Source organism: Myotis nattereri (assembly GCF_964212035.1).
Source record: "Myotis nattereri genome assembly, chromosome: 5".
In the NCBI taxonomy this organism is placed as follows: Eukaryota; Metazoa; Chordata; class Mammalia; order Chiroptera; family Vespertilionidae; genus Myotis; species Myotis nattereri.
Window position 1 is genome coordinate 34,715,818 of NC_138080.1, and position 15,683 is coordinate 34,731,500.

General features: G+C 38.4%; 1 protein-coding gene across 1 annotated transcript in view; it reads right to left on the reverse strand.

Annotated features, from left to right (window-relative positions):
• FBXO16 (F-box protein 16) overlaps positions 1–15,683 on the reverse strand; it is a gene marked incomplete at its 5' end in the record, with an annotated part of 48,021 nt that overhangs the window by 29,987 nt on the left and 2,351 nt on the right. Inside the window, 1 exon segment of the mRNA XM_081092886.1 lies at positions 5,385–5,420. Within this exon segment, the coding sequence (XP_080949012.1) occupies positions 5,385–5,420 (36 nt within the window).

Here is a 15,683-nt window from a genome sequence, read left to right on the forward strand (position 1 = left end):
ACCCATTCTGTGGAATACTACATAAAAGTTTAAAAACCAAACAAAGGATAGCCACAGTATCCTGACCTGTAATGAGCTCCAGAGCATATTGCCTTGTCATTCGTTCATGGTAGGATGGCTATGCAATGATCTATTTGCTCATTTTACTGCCAATACCATTTGGGTTATTTCTGATACAAAAAACAGAACAAAACACAAACCCTGCAATATCCTAGAACATGCCTTTTCAGGCCCCATGTGACCATTTCTCTAGTACAGTGAAATGGAAGTGGAATGACAGGTTCAAAGGATATTTGCATTTAAAAATTGAATAGAATGTGTCAAACTGTCTTTTAAATGTCTTCACCATTTTTATATTCCTTCCCACTGTGTTTCAGCATATCCTCCTATTCACCAGTGAACCTTACTTTGGATGTTAATCTGTCTCTTTAATTGCTGCTGGCACACAGACAAAGGGAGGAATTGGGAATCTCATTGTCTAATTTGTATTTCTCCAAGTTTCATGGAATAGAGCATCTTTTATGTTTATTGGCCATTTGTATATTTTTGTATATTTCTCATTGTTCCATTGACTTATTATTATATATGAGTATTTGTGCTTTTCTTATTGATTGTAGGATCTCATTATATCTCCTAGATATTAATCTTTATGTAGCATGCAATTTGCAAAATATTTTCCCGTTTCTCTATTGAATTTTAACTGTGATTGCTTGTTTCCAGCAAGTTAAAAGTAATGCCGTCTACTGTTTTCAAATTCTTCAAAATATTACTATTATTTCTAACAACATTGGAGGTGAGAAAAAGGTGAGATGCTTTCTTTTCAACTAAAATACTTCTGCTGTTATTTCCTGTTGATTGAGAGGCAACTGTCTTTTCTAACGGATTAAAAGATGAGCTTTTTTTTTTTTTTATAAGCGATTAAGTAGTAGCATGGAACGGTAAAAGTAGAAGAGCTTTTAAGTTTCTCTTAATCATTTTGTTTGTTACTGTACAGAACATCAGATAGGACCATGTGCAAATGTGTGAACAAAAATGACATTCAACAGCCAAACAGAAAATACTCTTGGATTGTCTATCATTAAATAGGATTCATATTACATCTTAGCTCACAATGTCCAGATTGTTTTTAAAAATGACTTTTAAAAACTAGTTTGAGCTTTAAAACCAATACTCAATCATTTCCATGAAAATCCCAACTAATGCTAAGTAAAAAGAAAAATTCCTATCTTTATTTCACCTTTCTTTTTTTGGAAAATATATTTCTAATGTTATCAATCTCTTATGTTGTTTATGAAACACACAAACAAAAAAATCTACATGATATTGTAAATTTAAAGAATAAGTTTGTTTTTGGACAAAAGAGAAAAAGCAGTGAGTATCATTTATTCATTTGGTAGTATCAAGGAATGTATAACAAAGAGCATGATAGAACCATGTTTGCTCGCTATGGATAAGTCTATTGGAGAAGATAGATAATTAGTGATATTTGCAAATGTATATTTCTATTAGTTATGGTAAAAAAAAAAGAATACATAAGATCTTTTAAAATGTTTGAAGACCTTATCCAGGGTGATATTAAAAATATTTAGTAATAATCAGCAATACCATCAACCAATCAAAACAGACAGAAGCTGGTCAGCCACATCAAATACTGGCTGAACTTTAGCCCTGGTTATATTAATTTAGTGATTTCCACTAATAGTAAGTGGGATGATAGCTGGTGTAAAAATAGTCATTCTACATAAGTCTCTTTTTAAGTTGTTGGTCACAGATGCAAAGCTATTTAAAAACATACATATATAGAATGAGAAAAACTCAGCTAGATTTTAAATTTTTGGTATTTTTTTTTAAATCTTCACTCAAGTTGGGGGGAGAGAGAGAGAGAGAGAGAGAGAGAGAGGTTAGGGATCAAACCTGCAACCCAGGTATGTGCCCTGACTGGGAATTGAACTGGTAACCTTTCAGTGCACAGGACAACACTCAACAAACTGAGCCACTCCAGCTGGGCATACATTTTTGATATTTTTCATTTCTTAATTTTTAGTAGATTTATTTTGTAAAGTTTTATTATTATTTTGAATTGATAATATGTTCACATGGTTAAAAATATCAAAAAGTATGAAAAGCTATTCAGCAAAAAGAGTCTCTTCCACCCTGCCACAGACTCACAGTTGCCCCTTTTCTCATGAATCCTTCCAGAGACATTATATATATTTTTTTCTGCTTTGGTTAATAAATATCTTTAGGCTGAAGCTTGTAGACCAACACAGAAAAGAACTGGTGACCAACTAAGGTAACAAAAATAGTAAGAAATAAACTTTTATGCTAGTTTTAGTGCAAAGGACTGAATGTTTGTGTCCCGCCAAACCCCAAATTCATATGTTGAAACCTACCCCCAAGATGATGGTATTAGGAGGTGGGGCCTTTGAGAAGTGATTAGGTCATGAGGGTGGGGCTCCCATGAATGGGATGAGTGTCCTTATAAAAGAGGCCCCAGAGAGATTCCTCACTCCTTGAGCCATGTCAAGTTACAGTGAAAAGGCAATAGTCTATGAACCAGAAAGTGGGATCTCACTACTAGACAGTGAATTTGCAAGGGCCTTGATCTTGGACTTCCTAACCTTTAGAACTCTGAAAGATAAATTTTTGTTCTTTAAAAGCCTATGTATTTTGTTATAGCAGTCTGAACAAATTATGATACTTAGGAAAATGAGTTTTAGTAACTCATAGGAAAGGACATACTATCACCTGTTATATTCTGGTTTAAAGATGTCCCTTAAGGAAGAAGGCTTTGTATGCTTTAAAAATGGAATATTTCAAGTTTATTACATATATCAAGAGTTAAAGAGCCTGGCCCGTGTGGCTCAGTGGAGTGTTGTCCCATGCACCAAGAAGGTCGATGGCTCTATTACCAGTCCAGGCACATGCCAGGTTGTGAGCTTGATTCTCAATAAGCCCGGGATGTGAGGTAGGCAGCCGATTGCTATTTCTTTCTCATTGATGTTTCTATCTTTCCCTTCCTTACTCTCTAAAATCAATAAAAACATATTAAAAAATAAAAGATTGCCCTAACTGGTTTGGCTCAGTGGACAGAGCATTGGCCTGTGGACTGAAAGGTCTTAGGTTCCGTTCCGGTCAAGGACATGTACCTTGGTTGCGGGCACATCCCCAGTAGGAGGTGTGCAGGAGGCAGCTGATCAATGTTTCTCTCTCATTGATGTATCTAACTCTCTATCCCTCTCCCTTTCTCTCTGTAAAAAAATCAATAAAATATATTTTTTTAAAATAAGAGATTAAGTATTTAAAAAAAAGAATTAAATCCAAGTATAGGTTTTAAAAGGAATCCTAATTTATTTTTAAAATTGAGATATAATTCACATGCCATAAAATTCAGTGTTTTGAGTGTACAATTCAGTAGTTTTTAGTATATTCACAAGGTTGTATAGCCATTACTATCTAATTCCAGAACATTTTCATTACCCCAAAAAGAAATCTTGTACCCATTAAAGTCAATTCCTCTTCCCCTTGTCCTCCAGCCCCTGGAAACCATTAACCTAATTTCTGACAACATGGATTTGCCTTCTGGACTCTTCATAGAAGTGGAATCATATACTATGTGGCCTCTGTATCTGGTTTCTTTCACTTAGCATGCTATTTTTCAAGGTTCATCCATGTTGTACCATGTATCAGTACTTTATTGCATTTTCTTACCCTTGCTTTTTAAATTTTTGGTAAAATATACACGACATAAAATTTACTATTTAACCATTGTTAAGTGTAAAGTTTAGTGGCATTAAGTACATTCACATTGTTAAGCAACCATCACCGCTATGCTTCTGCCGAACTTTCTCATCGTCTCAAAATGAAAATCTGTTTACATTAAACAATAATTTCTCATCTTTTGGCAACCTCTCTTCTACTTTCTGTCTCTATGAATCTGACTACTCTAGGTACTTCATCTAAGTAGAATCCTACAACAACATTTGTCTTCTTGAGCCTGGCTTATTTCGCTTACCACAGTGCATTCATATTTCATGTTGTAGCTTGTATAAAATTTCCTTCTTTCTCAAGGCTGAATGATATTCCACTGTATGGATATACTACCTTTTGCTTAGTCATTCATAAGTCAATGCGGATATTTGGATGCTTATGGTTTTTTGCTACTATGAAGATTTGTGTACAAATTTTTGCATGATCATATGTTTTCAATTCTCCTGGGTGGTAGAGACTATTAGATGGGACTGCAGAGTGATTTGATGAGTAATAAACATTGCCCAGAGATGGATACTTTGATCATGACCAAGGGATGGACAAGGACCACTGGGATTTTGTGTCTCTTTTAAGGAGAGAGTAAGAAAATCTTCATTTGTATGAAGGATAGTTGTATCTTGCTAGATAAAAGCATAAAGTTGTTCCTGTAACAACTTGAATAAGGATGTATGTGGATGCTAAGTAGCCAAATGGTTGAACTGTGTTGGTTATTAAGCTATTGTCTCTCAGATCCAAACTCACCTTTCTGTATTCTACTTTGTGAGTAGAGAAGGCTGTGTCTCTATAAATCGTATTTCTCCTTTGATAGCTGACTCCCTGTTAAAGGTTGCCAATGGGGAAGAGGGTACTAGAGGGAAACTAAGGTAGAAGAGCCTTACTTCTTTGTTTCCTTGCTGTTCCTGGCAGCAGCATCCTAACTCTTGACCCTGGCAGCAGAAGTTAATTCCAGGGTCTAATTTTTTCCACACTTCCAGAACCATCACACTTCCTCAGATGTATAGGAATCAGATGGTTGCTATCTACTTTGTTCCTCCGAAGTCTGGGTCCCCTGTAGGGCTGGTCCCAGCCCCACGGGGTCCTTCTTCTGAACTCCTGAGGTATCAGTAAAGCTGGAAAAAGCTATTTCTTGCAATTCTATTTCCATGGCACCTCAGTGTTCCCTTTTTGTCTTTTCTGTTTTCCAGTATTTGTTTAACCAGTTCTATTTATTTAATGTAATTATGTCTGGGCCTTGGCTGGGTAGCTGAGTTGGTTAGAGTGTCATCCGATATGCCAAGGTTGCCAGAACATATAAGAAGCAACCAATGAATGCATAAATAAATGGAACAGCAAATTGATGTTTCTCTCTCTCTTTCCCTTCCTCTTCCTCTCTAAAATCAATAAATAAAAAATTTAAAAACATTAATTATGTCCATTAAAATAACTGGTCTAATTTCTATTTTCCTGACAACCATAACTGATAAAGTACCAAAAAACTTCTCAGGCTATGAGCAATCATCACTGATTACCTTACATCTAAACTGAATTCTTTGGGCTCTATGATAACATAACATATTATACAAGTATAATTTATCTGTTTCAAATATAGAAGTAAGTATATTTTAAATGGTTACCCATTTTCCAAGTAGAGCTCTTCTTTCTTCAAATACCTACAATAAATTAAAAATAATGGAATGATTTCATAATTCATGGCTCAAAATACCCATTACAAGAAAGATAGCATTAAAGTATCTATAAATAAGTAGTCTTTTCATTGTGTCAACTGAATATAAAAAGATTTCATTCTTGAGAAGGTACTTTACTTGTTTTTAACTTGGGCAAGGTATCTTTTTTATCAGTTTCTGCATGTGGAATAATTCATCTTAAAGAAGTAATAATTTTACCCAGCCACATATGAGAGGCAACCTATCAATGTTTTTCTCATCATCTCAAAATGAAAATCTGTTTACATTAAACAATAATTTTCTCTCTTACTCTCTCTCCCTCCCTCTCTTTCTAAACTCAATAAACATATTCTTGGGTGAGAACTAAAAAAAAAAAAAAAAAAAGTAATACTTTTTTTAAAGAGAAGAAATTAGAAAAGAATGAGCCATGGCCAGTGTGGCTTAGTTGGTTGAGCATTGTCCAATGCACTGAGAGGTCACCGGTTTGATTCCCAGACAGGGCACATGCCCCAGTTGCAAGCTTAATCCCCAGTAGGGGGTGTGCAGGAAGCAGCTGGTCAATGTTTCTCTCTCATTGAAGTTTCTCTCCTTCTCCCTCTCTCTATCTTAAAAAAAAATCAATACAAATATATATATATTTTTTTAAAAGAATGAAACTGTAAAGTGAAATCAACATCAGAATTTGAAAGATGAAAAAACTGTCAAAGAAAACACAGTAAAATGGAGATCTTCCCCCCAAATATTTCAGTATCAATAGTTTGAGAACTTATGAAATTTATGAACAAGCAGCTCTATTTTGATGTCAGTGTACACACATATTAGTAGGTTTACGTGTACTTATTATGCATCTCTGTGCTTACAACTCAGTGTTTAACTGTATAGGTTTGTTGTTGTATAGTATTTAGGACAGAAATCATGTATTATTCATCTTTCCATCTCCAGTATAGAGTGTTATACACAGGATATCACAGGTACTCATGTTTAATGGATTAAATGAATGTGGCAATGAAAGTGACAATGAATATACTTATGGATATATTGGTACATGTGAATTATTTAGCTATTGATGTAGAGGTGTTTTTCTGAGCATCAGTGACTAGTATATGTGTATCTGAATGAGTGAAGAAGGGAACACTAATGTGAGAATGTCTGGCAGGAAACTATGGAGAGAGGAAACAAGAAAAAGTAATAAACAGATGTAAGTGTCTCTCTCACTCCCACACATACACCCTGTCAGCTTTCAAAATTGGAATCATTTTGAAGGTTGCCAGATGGGAAGGGGTTTGGGAGGATGGATGAAAAAGGTAAAGGGATTAAGAAGTACAAATTGGTTGTTACAGAATAGTCATTTGCATGTAAAATACACATAGGGAATATAGTCCATAATATTCTAATAACTATGTAGGGTGTAAGATTTATTTGGATGATCAGTTAGTAAGTTATATAATGTCTAATTAATGGGGTGTACACTTGAAACTAATATGTTACTGTATGTCAACTGTAATTGAAAAATAAAAAAATGATTTAAAATAAAAAAATTGGAATCAACATTTTTCCCTTCCTCTTAGCATTACCTAAATTCTCTGGTACTGCAAGAACTTTCCTACTAGAAGAGTAACTAAGGCCTATTTCTTCCCTTTTTGTAGAGGAGGACGAGGAGTTGGCTTTATGCTTCTAATGAATCCCACTTTTCTTCCTTTTTTACTCTCAACTCTAGTTTCAAAGGGCGTACAAAATGAGGACTGAAATAATTGGTTCAACCACAACCCCAAGGCCAGCGAAATGTCAGTTCTGCTCTTGGTTGGAGAATCTCATACATCACAGGTAGGCTTTCTTTGCACATTAAAGAAGAAAAAGGATGTCCTTCTCTCCTCCCCACTAATTCACTGCCACCTGAGCTACTAGGACCCTCAAATAAACTCAGAATTTCTAGGTGAAAACAGAAGCGTACCTATAGAATACAGAAGATTCAAAAATCTGGTTTCAAATATTTCCTGAACTCTTCTCCTCCCTCTAACCAAATCCAATCAGTCATCTATCACCCAAACCCAATTGTCAGCACCACCACTTTTCTGATGCCCAGTGACCTAACTCCTCCCAGCTCATATCCCATGTACTGCGCATGCTCCACTTGGTCTCTACAGGGTTTGCTATGGCTCTCTAGCTGTTTCTGTTCATTTTATCTTTCCATGTAGATTACAACCACTGTCTCTACATACTCCACAGGGCAGGCCCTCCAAAAACACTTGCTAATTGAACAATAACAGCAAAAAGCTTCGAAAGTCATAGAATTTTAGTGCTCAGAGAAATCCTAGAGATATTTTTTGCCCAATTTCCTTGTTTTATAGAGGTCAACCAGCGGCCCAAAGGGGGTTACACTTACAGATTTTTAAAAATCACGGTTTCCACACTGTCTGTTCAGTTCAACTCTTGTTTCCTCCCTAGAACCTTGGTCTTCCCTGTCTTGACTTCCAGTTCGACATGCTTTGGGCTTTCAAAAGGAGGATGGGCTGACCATCATGGTGGCCAGTGACAATCAGGAGTATTGGAAACAAAGGGGCACTGACTTGAAGGGGCCAGGAGAATCGGCAAGAAGTAGCAGAAAGGGAGTAGGGTGGGAGGTGGAGAGTGTTATTCAGGCTAAAACAATAGTTTTTAGAGGGCCAACCACCAAGCCTAAGCAGGGTCCAAGGGATAATGGAGAAAATAAAATGAAATAAAGATCACTAAGAGAGTCACTTAAAATAGAATCAGAGGCTATTAAGGACTGAGGCTTATGAACATCTTGTGCCTCAGTTCTCAGAGCTGCGTTTATATTGCTAAAACTGTTGCTAAACTACCTCATGGCTGAGCTATAAGCATCCTGGAGCTGAAAACATCTTGGAACAATTGCTACTTGGACACATACACTAGTAGACTTTATTTCCTTCCTTGTCGTTTCTGCTTCCCCCATTTACATATTGGAACTAACCAATCCCTGTGAACCTAGCCAGCAATCCTTTATTTGTATGAAAGAATTATATTTTGTGGATTTGTGTGTGTTTTTCTTCTCCTTCTCCTTCTCCTTCTCCTTCTCCTTCTCCTTCTTCTTCTTCTTCTTTTTTTTTAAATAAACCCTGCCTTTGCCTGCTCTCTCCAGAGTGCAGTTTGGGTTGCTACCTGAATCTGTGTCTATCAGATTGCAATCTTTTTGCTCAAATAAATGCTTTTTGTTCAGCAATGTTTTTCATGCTAAAACAATGAGTCTTTAAAGGGCCAACGATCAAGTCTAAGCAGGGGTCAAGCAAATCCAGTTTTTTATCAAAAGGCATCTAGACCTAAGTAGAAACTGACGGGAGTGAATTGGGAGTGAAAACATTAAATGAGTTGAAATCTGGTTCTGACTCTACCCTTGACAAGAAATACAATTTGGGACAAATTAGTTAATTGTCAAGTCCTTAGTCAGAGCCTTATAGTCTCTGGTTGGAGCAAGTCTTCATTTCGAAGATTTGCAATCATGTTCTGCATCTTAAAGAGCTGGAAAACAAAGTATCAATTCAAAATGGAAATATAAAAATGGATCTTCTTTCTTTGCAGAATATTTATAACACAATTTGCTTAGATCCTGCTGTTAAATCAAAATCCCATGTTGTTATTTCAGTCTATTGATACTGCAGTTACATATTTCACTGTGTGACATCATTACAGTGTGGGAATAAGAAATTTAGGGGCTCCTCAATGATGATTGATGGTAACTAGGTGCTTTTCTCAAAACACCCTTCTTTAAAAAAAATTATTGATTTCAGAAAGGAAGGGAAGGGAGAGAGAGATAGAAACCTCAATGATCAGAATCATTGATTGGCTGCCTCCTGCACATCCCCCACTAGGAGTCGAGCCTGCAACCTGGGCATGTGCCCTCACCAGGTATCGAACCGTGACCTCCTGGTTCATAGGCCAATGCTCAACTAATGAGCCACACTGGCTAGGCTCTCAGAACACCCTTTTAAATGTACTGTACTACATCTGTGAACCATACTCAAAAGAAATGTTGGTTACTTTCAATTCAAATACTAGATGGCCAAGAAATGCATATACTTTCAAAACATTCCTCCTCTCAAAATTCACAGTGCATGAATTATTTTGAAATCTGTTACATTTGTCTATGTTGATAACGCTGTTTTCCTAGGCACCTCAATTTGAATTCAATCTTTCTGCTTTAAGCTTGCAATGAAGTTAAAATCCTGTGGCTCTTATTTTAGTCTGGAATAGTTACATATTTCACATTTTACTACAGAATAGAAGAAAATTAAAACAAAAAACAGGGCCTCAAAATTACACACTGATCATTGGTGACAAGTGCCCTGTTTTATAAATGTAGAAAACCCCTTGAAATTATTGTATGGACACTTTCACATCACCAGCTGTGAATATCACCCGAGGATATTTTTTCCATTGATTTGTGGGGTTTTTTTTAGAGAGACTGGAAGGGAGTGGGGGAGGAGAGGAGAAAGAGAGAGAGAGAGAGAGAGAGAGAGAGAGAGAGAGAGAGAGAGACATTGATGTGAGAGAGACACATCAACTGGTTGCCACCTGCACACACTCTGATTGGGGCGAGGATCTAACCTGCAACCTAGGTAGTGCTCTTGACTGGGGATTGAACCCAAGATCCTTCGTTGCAAGGGCCAACGCTATAACCACTGACCCATGCCAGTCAGGGCTTGGCGTCTATTTTTAATTCCTTTCATGCAGGCAGAATGCTAGGCCTGAAAGGGATCTTCAAGGTCATCTGATCCAACCTAATCATTTCATAAAGGAGGACAGTAAAGACCAGAGAAGGTAAGGTGCTCCAGTCATGGGGGAAATTATTGGAACAGCATTTCTTTTAGGTTCAGAGAGGCAAAGGGTCAAATCCAGGCTAAGGAAGGAGGGATACAGACACAAGAAGGTGAGAGTCAATGGAGGGAGCTTCCAGGGTGACCCCATGTCTTGTGCTTCAGGAACCATAGCAGGCACTGGAGACAGAGAGAAAAGATAGAACCTCAACTCCTGACACATTGGTCGGAAAAAGTGATGAGAGCAAAGAAAAGCAAGCAGGAAGAGGCTTCCCAGAGAAAATGATATTTGATTGACTCTCCCAGAAGGCAATGAGGAGAGTATATGCAAAGGTGTGGAGGTGTGAGAGAGATGGCTTACCTGGGGGCCACTCAGGTGGCCTGGATATAGGATGAGAGGAAGCTGTGGCAGGGGTTGGAACTGGGCGGCTGGCTGAGGCCAACTCATGAGGGGCCCTCAATGCTATGCATGGGGGTTTGGAATTTACCCTTCAGAGTGGGGCCTTTTATTAGTTTTACGTAACAGGATTAGATTAGTATTTTAGAAATATTATTCTGGGATCAAAATAGAAAATGGATTAATAGGGAGAGAGGCAGTGAAACCTGTTAGGGGGTTATTGCAATGCACCAGGCAAAGGGTGATGAGAGTGTGAACTGAGAATGTGGAGCTGGAGATATACGTAAATGGAGAAAAGGAGCCTGGGTGATGAGCTCTAGGAGTAAGGCTCCTAGAACTTGAAAATGAATTGGATATGGAGGTGGAAGGGAGCTGGAAGACACGCCTCCCTGGGCCTCTCACACTCCTAAATGTCTTGGAATATCAAGAATGCAAGGCCCTGACCGCCATTTCTCCAAGTTTTGTTTATAGGAAGGCAAACTTGAGTAATGCAGTACTCTCTCCCTTTGGGACCAACAGCAGGCTTGTTTACTATAAAATCAGTGGATTCTCTGGCCTCAGAGCTCCTCAGCTGTGACACAAACCCAAGGTGTGTGTAGTATTTACCTGGGCCCTCTGCATCGCTCCTGTCAGACAAGGCAGGCAAGGAGAACCGTCACAAACATGCTCATGCTTCACTGTGAGTGATAAAGTTCTTAGTCTCTGACCCCAGACTTTTGCATCTTTTACTATGAAACTGTAGTGTCTTCTATGCCATAAATAACAGGCTAAGTTATTAGCTTGTAAATTGGGGGAAACCAAATTCCAGACCAACAGAGAGAAGGAAGAGGTCTGGCTTAAGTGACTTGGAGCGAAGTGGGACTTGGTGCTTCACGAGGGGAAGGAACTAATGTGTAGGAGCAAGATAATGAGGACAGTTTTGCTGCTTTTACTGCCAACTAGTAATAGTAATAGTTGCTCCTAGAACAATGAGGGGGTTAGGGACACTGACCCCCTACAGTCGAAAATCCATGTATAAATGGACCTGCACAGTTCAAACATGTGTTGGTCAAGTCACCTGTACTGATAATAGGAGCTCACAGACCTGTTGGTAAATTCTGCCCCTACCTGAAGCAGGAACAGAAATCCCCAGAGATTGGCATGCCCCAATACCGGGCATGATATTCAGCTCCCCCCACCCCCTTGCAATCCTTTGTTTGGTGTATTCTAATAGTGCCTCCCCAGAATGCAAGTCATAAATAAGTTCTTAGGAGAAACTGAGTCATGTGAGTAATGGGATGAGATTTATTCATTTTATTTATTTGGTTAAATGTCCAGCATTATCCAGTAACTGCAACTGTAGCAAGAAAATGTGTTTTGGGGAAATTCTTCATAGACCACCCTCTCCTCTCTCATAGCCTACCCTCTCCTCTCCAGTGGTTCCAGCAGAGAACCAGTGATAGAAGAAAAAAAGCATTTGGAGTAAGAGAGAGGAGCAGTGACTAGAGCAGCGGTTCTCAACCTGTGAGTCGCGACCCCTTTGGCAGTCGAACAACCCTTTCACAGGGGTCGCCTAAGACCATCCTGCATATCAGATATTTACATTACGATTCATAACAGTAGCAACATTACAGTTATGAAGTAGCAACGAAAATAATTTTATGGTTGGGTCACAACGTGAGGAACTGTATTTAAAGGGCCAGAAGGTTGAGAACCACTGGACTAGAGGAAAGAACAAATCTAAGAAATTTTCATCGCAGGTAGGGACTCTGTGTCTATTGCCAGCCTTGTCCACATAGCAAGGGCTCAATAAAAATTTTTGAAAAACAAAGTCTTCATTTTTTTTCATCCATTACATTCCTAAACAATTGGTATTCGTATTTTGATATTCAAACTTTTAATACTTTTATTTATTTATATTTTAATTGACTTTTTAAAAATATTTTTTATTGATTTCAGAGAAAAAGGGAAAGGGAGAGAGAGATAGAAACATCAATGATGAGAGAGAATCATTGATTGGCTGTCTCCTGTACGCCCCCTTGAGCCCAAAACCCGGGCATGCACCCTTGACCAGAATCAAACCTGGGACCCTTCAGTCTGCAGGCTGATGCTCTATCCACTGAGCCAAACTGGCTAGGGTAATTTAGAGAAAGAGGAAGGGGGAAAGAGGGGGAGGGATAAAGGGAAAGGGGGGAGAGAGAGAGAGAGAGAGAGAGAAAGAGAGAGAGAGAGAGAGAGAGATTGAGATTTGTTGTCCCACTTATTTATATATTCATTGGTTGATTCTTTTATGTGCCCTGACCGGGGATCAAACCCACAATCTTGGCATATCAGGATGATGCTCCAACTGAGCTACCTGGCCAGGGCAATACTTTTTTCCTCCTTTGAGGCATGAATGCAACTAATAAAATAGATCTGGTAACTTACCCGATCATTCAAAAGCTTATGGTTTAAGGGTGTCCAGGTACTCATCTTTGTCTGCATTTTGGGACCATCCGTGCTTTTTGGAGGTGCAAATGCCATCATGAAATAACTGGGTATTCTTCTATAAGAAAAACTATACCTATCAGAAGAAATGAAACATATCTTCTCACACTACTAAAAATACCAATACCATACAATCTTTTATTATGTTGAGAGAAGGGATTGAAGGGAAGAACACTTGCTGGGAGTACTTTCTATGTATGCTCAATTGAAGTTCATAACAATCTAAAGTTCATGACACGCTCTGCCCAAAATTATACAGACTGGAACTGGAAATCAGACTCAAGTCTATTTAACTCTATTTTCATTGGACCACAGAGGGAAATCAAGAATCACTCCTAGCTAAGAATATACCATATTGGCTTGGAAAGAAGAGGTATTTTAATTTATAAAATCATAGTGCAATATGAAACACTCCACCCTTGTCCCGTGTGATTGTCTACCTCCCCTTTCAACTTTCTGACATCTAAATAACAAGGGTTCTACCTTGATACCATATTTAAGAAGTCGAGTGATGTAATATACAACTCTAAGCATTTGGAGATGGACCGTTTTGAGTTTATTCAGGGAAATGTGCTGTTTTTCAATGCCCAGTATATATTTGCCTTCATTTGATGAAAGCACTATAATTTCCATGAGGAATTGCCTTTCCCTCATTGTTTAGAGTTTTGCTGGGTTGGTTAATCAAAGTGGCCTCCCCTTCCCTGGTTACAAGACGGAGCTAGTCCAGTTGATATTGACGCTGGCTTATCCTTACTTGACAGCAGAGGTGGGCATTCAAAGTAGCACTGGTACTCTGCTAGGCTGTTCCTGCTGCCTCATCCCTCAGAAGCCTCTGGCCTTGTCCATTTCGTGAGCCACATGACATCCTTGCAATAAACTTCCTCTTTTGCTTACATTAGCTAAAATCTGTTTCTATTATTTACAACCAAAAATGTTTACCTCATATGGGTTTGATCCTGGTTCTACAACTTAGTAACTGTATAACTTTTTGCAAGTTATTTAATCTACCTGAGCTTCAGTTTCCTCATTTGTCAAATGAGACTGTATATATATGTCTACACCAGGGGTGTGGGCCTTTTTTCTGCCAAGGGCCATTGGGATATTTATTTTATTTTTAAAAAATACATTTTAATTTATTTTTTAAAATACATTTTTATTTATTAGGGAGAGGAGAGAGAGATAGAAACATCAATGATGAGAGAGAATCATTGATCAGCTGCCTCCTGCATGCTCCCTACCAGGCATGTTCCCTTGACTGGAATCGAACCTGGGACCCTTCAGTCTGTAGGCCAAAGCACTATCCACTGAACCAAACCAGGAAGGGCTGGATATTTATAATATCATTTGTGGGCCATACAAAATGATTGACTTAAAAATTAGCCTGCTGTATTTGGTCAAACATTTAATGAACTCAGCCCTAATGCCTTAGCAGGGCCAGACCAAATGATTTCACGGGCCTTATATGGCCCTTGGACTGGACATTCCCCACCCATGATCTATACTCAACTGCCTCTGTGAATATTACAGAATAAGGATCCAGCAGACTGCCTGACAGATAGGAGGCCTCAATAAGTAGTGACATCCTTGCAGTCTTTCTTAGAACTTCCTATCATTCACAATCGTTCACAGAGTGCCTAAATACCTGTCCTTTAGAGGGCCATGACCAAATATCTTAAGGTGGAAAACAGTTACAGCAGATTGATGCTAGTGTCAATGTATATCCTCCATGTGTCCGCCCTCCTTCCTCTCTGAAGGTGGGCTTCATGTTGAAAGGCAGTGGTGATGACTAAAGGGATCAGGGCTTGTCTGTCTGGTCTATGGGTTCCAAAAATTATTCTATAGCAGCAAATACTGGACAATTAAAAAACAACAACAATCATCCGTTTTAGGCTTATATGGAGTTCCCCCAAATGCTAGATCTGAAATTTTTGAGGCTTTCACTAGACATGTAATACTATCTCTCAGGCTTAAGTTGTAGGTGAAGATAAAGCCACTGTTTTCGAACCTCAGTGGCGTCATTAGACAATACCTTCCTGCAGTTACCTGCTGCCATCATACCACTGGGACAAAGGGGGCTCAGATCAACCCTCACATCCTTCTCAGCCCCCTAACAGCCAATTATCTAAGTCACACCTATTTGGCTAAGTTGCAAAAGGCATAAGAAATGACTTCATTGCAGTATTATTAATTGGCAGCTATAAAAGTACATGTGAGTAGGCAAATTACAGATACAAAGCATGGTCACCGAGTCTAGATCTGCCTAGTTAAAAACTACATATTTCTTTTTTGTCGTTGTTGCTATTTATCTACATTTGACCTTCCTTCTTATTAAACCAGGTGTCTTTAATTTTTCTTTGAGGGTCAAATAACTGAGAATGTGATGAAAGCGATGAATTTTCTCCCTAGAAAAATGCACATGAACATAAAATTTTGCTTACCCCAGGTTAAAAACTCCTGCTGTAAGCCAAGAAACTCTCTCTCTTCCCACTTTGTATAGGAAAAAAGCTAGGCAAAAATTTTGAATTAGGACAAAGGAGCTTTTCTAGGACCTTCCCAAGGCTCCGCACTGATTGT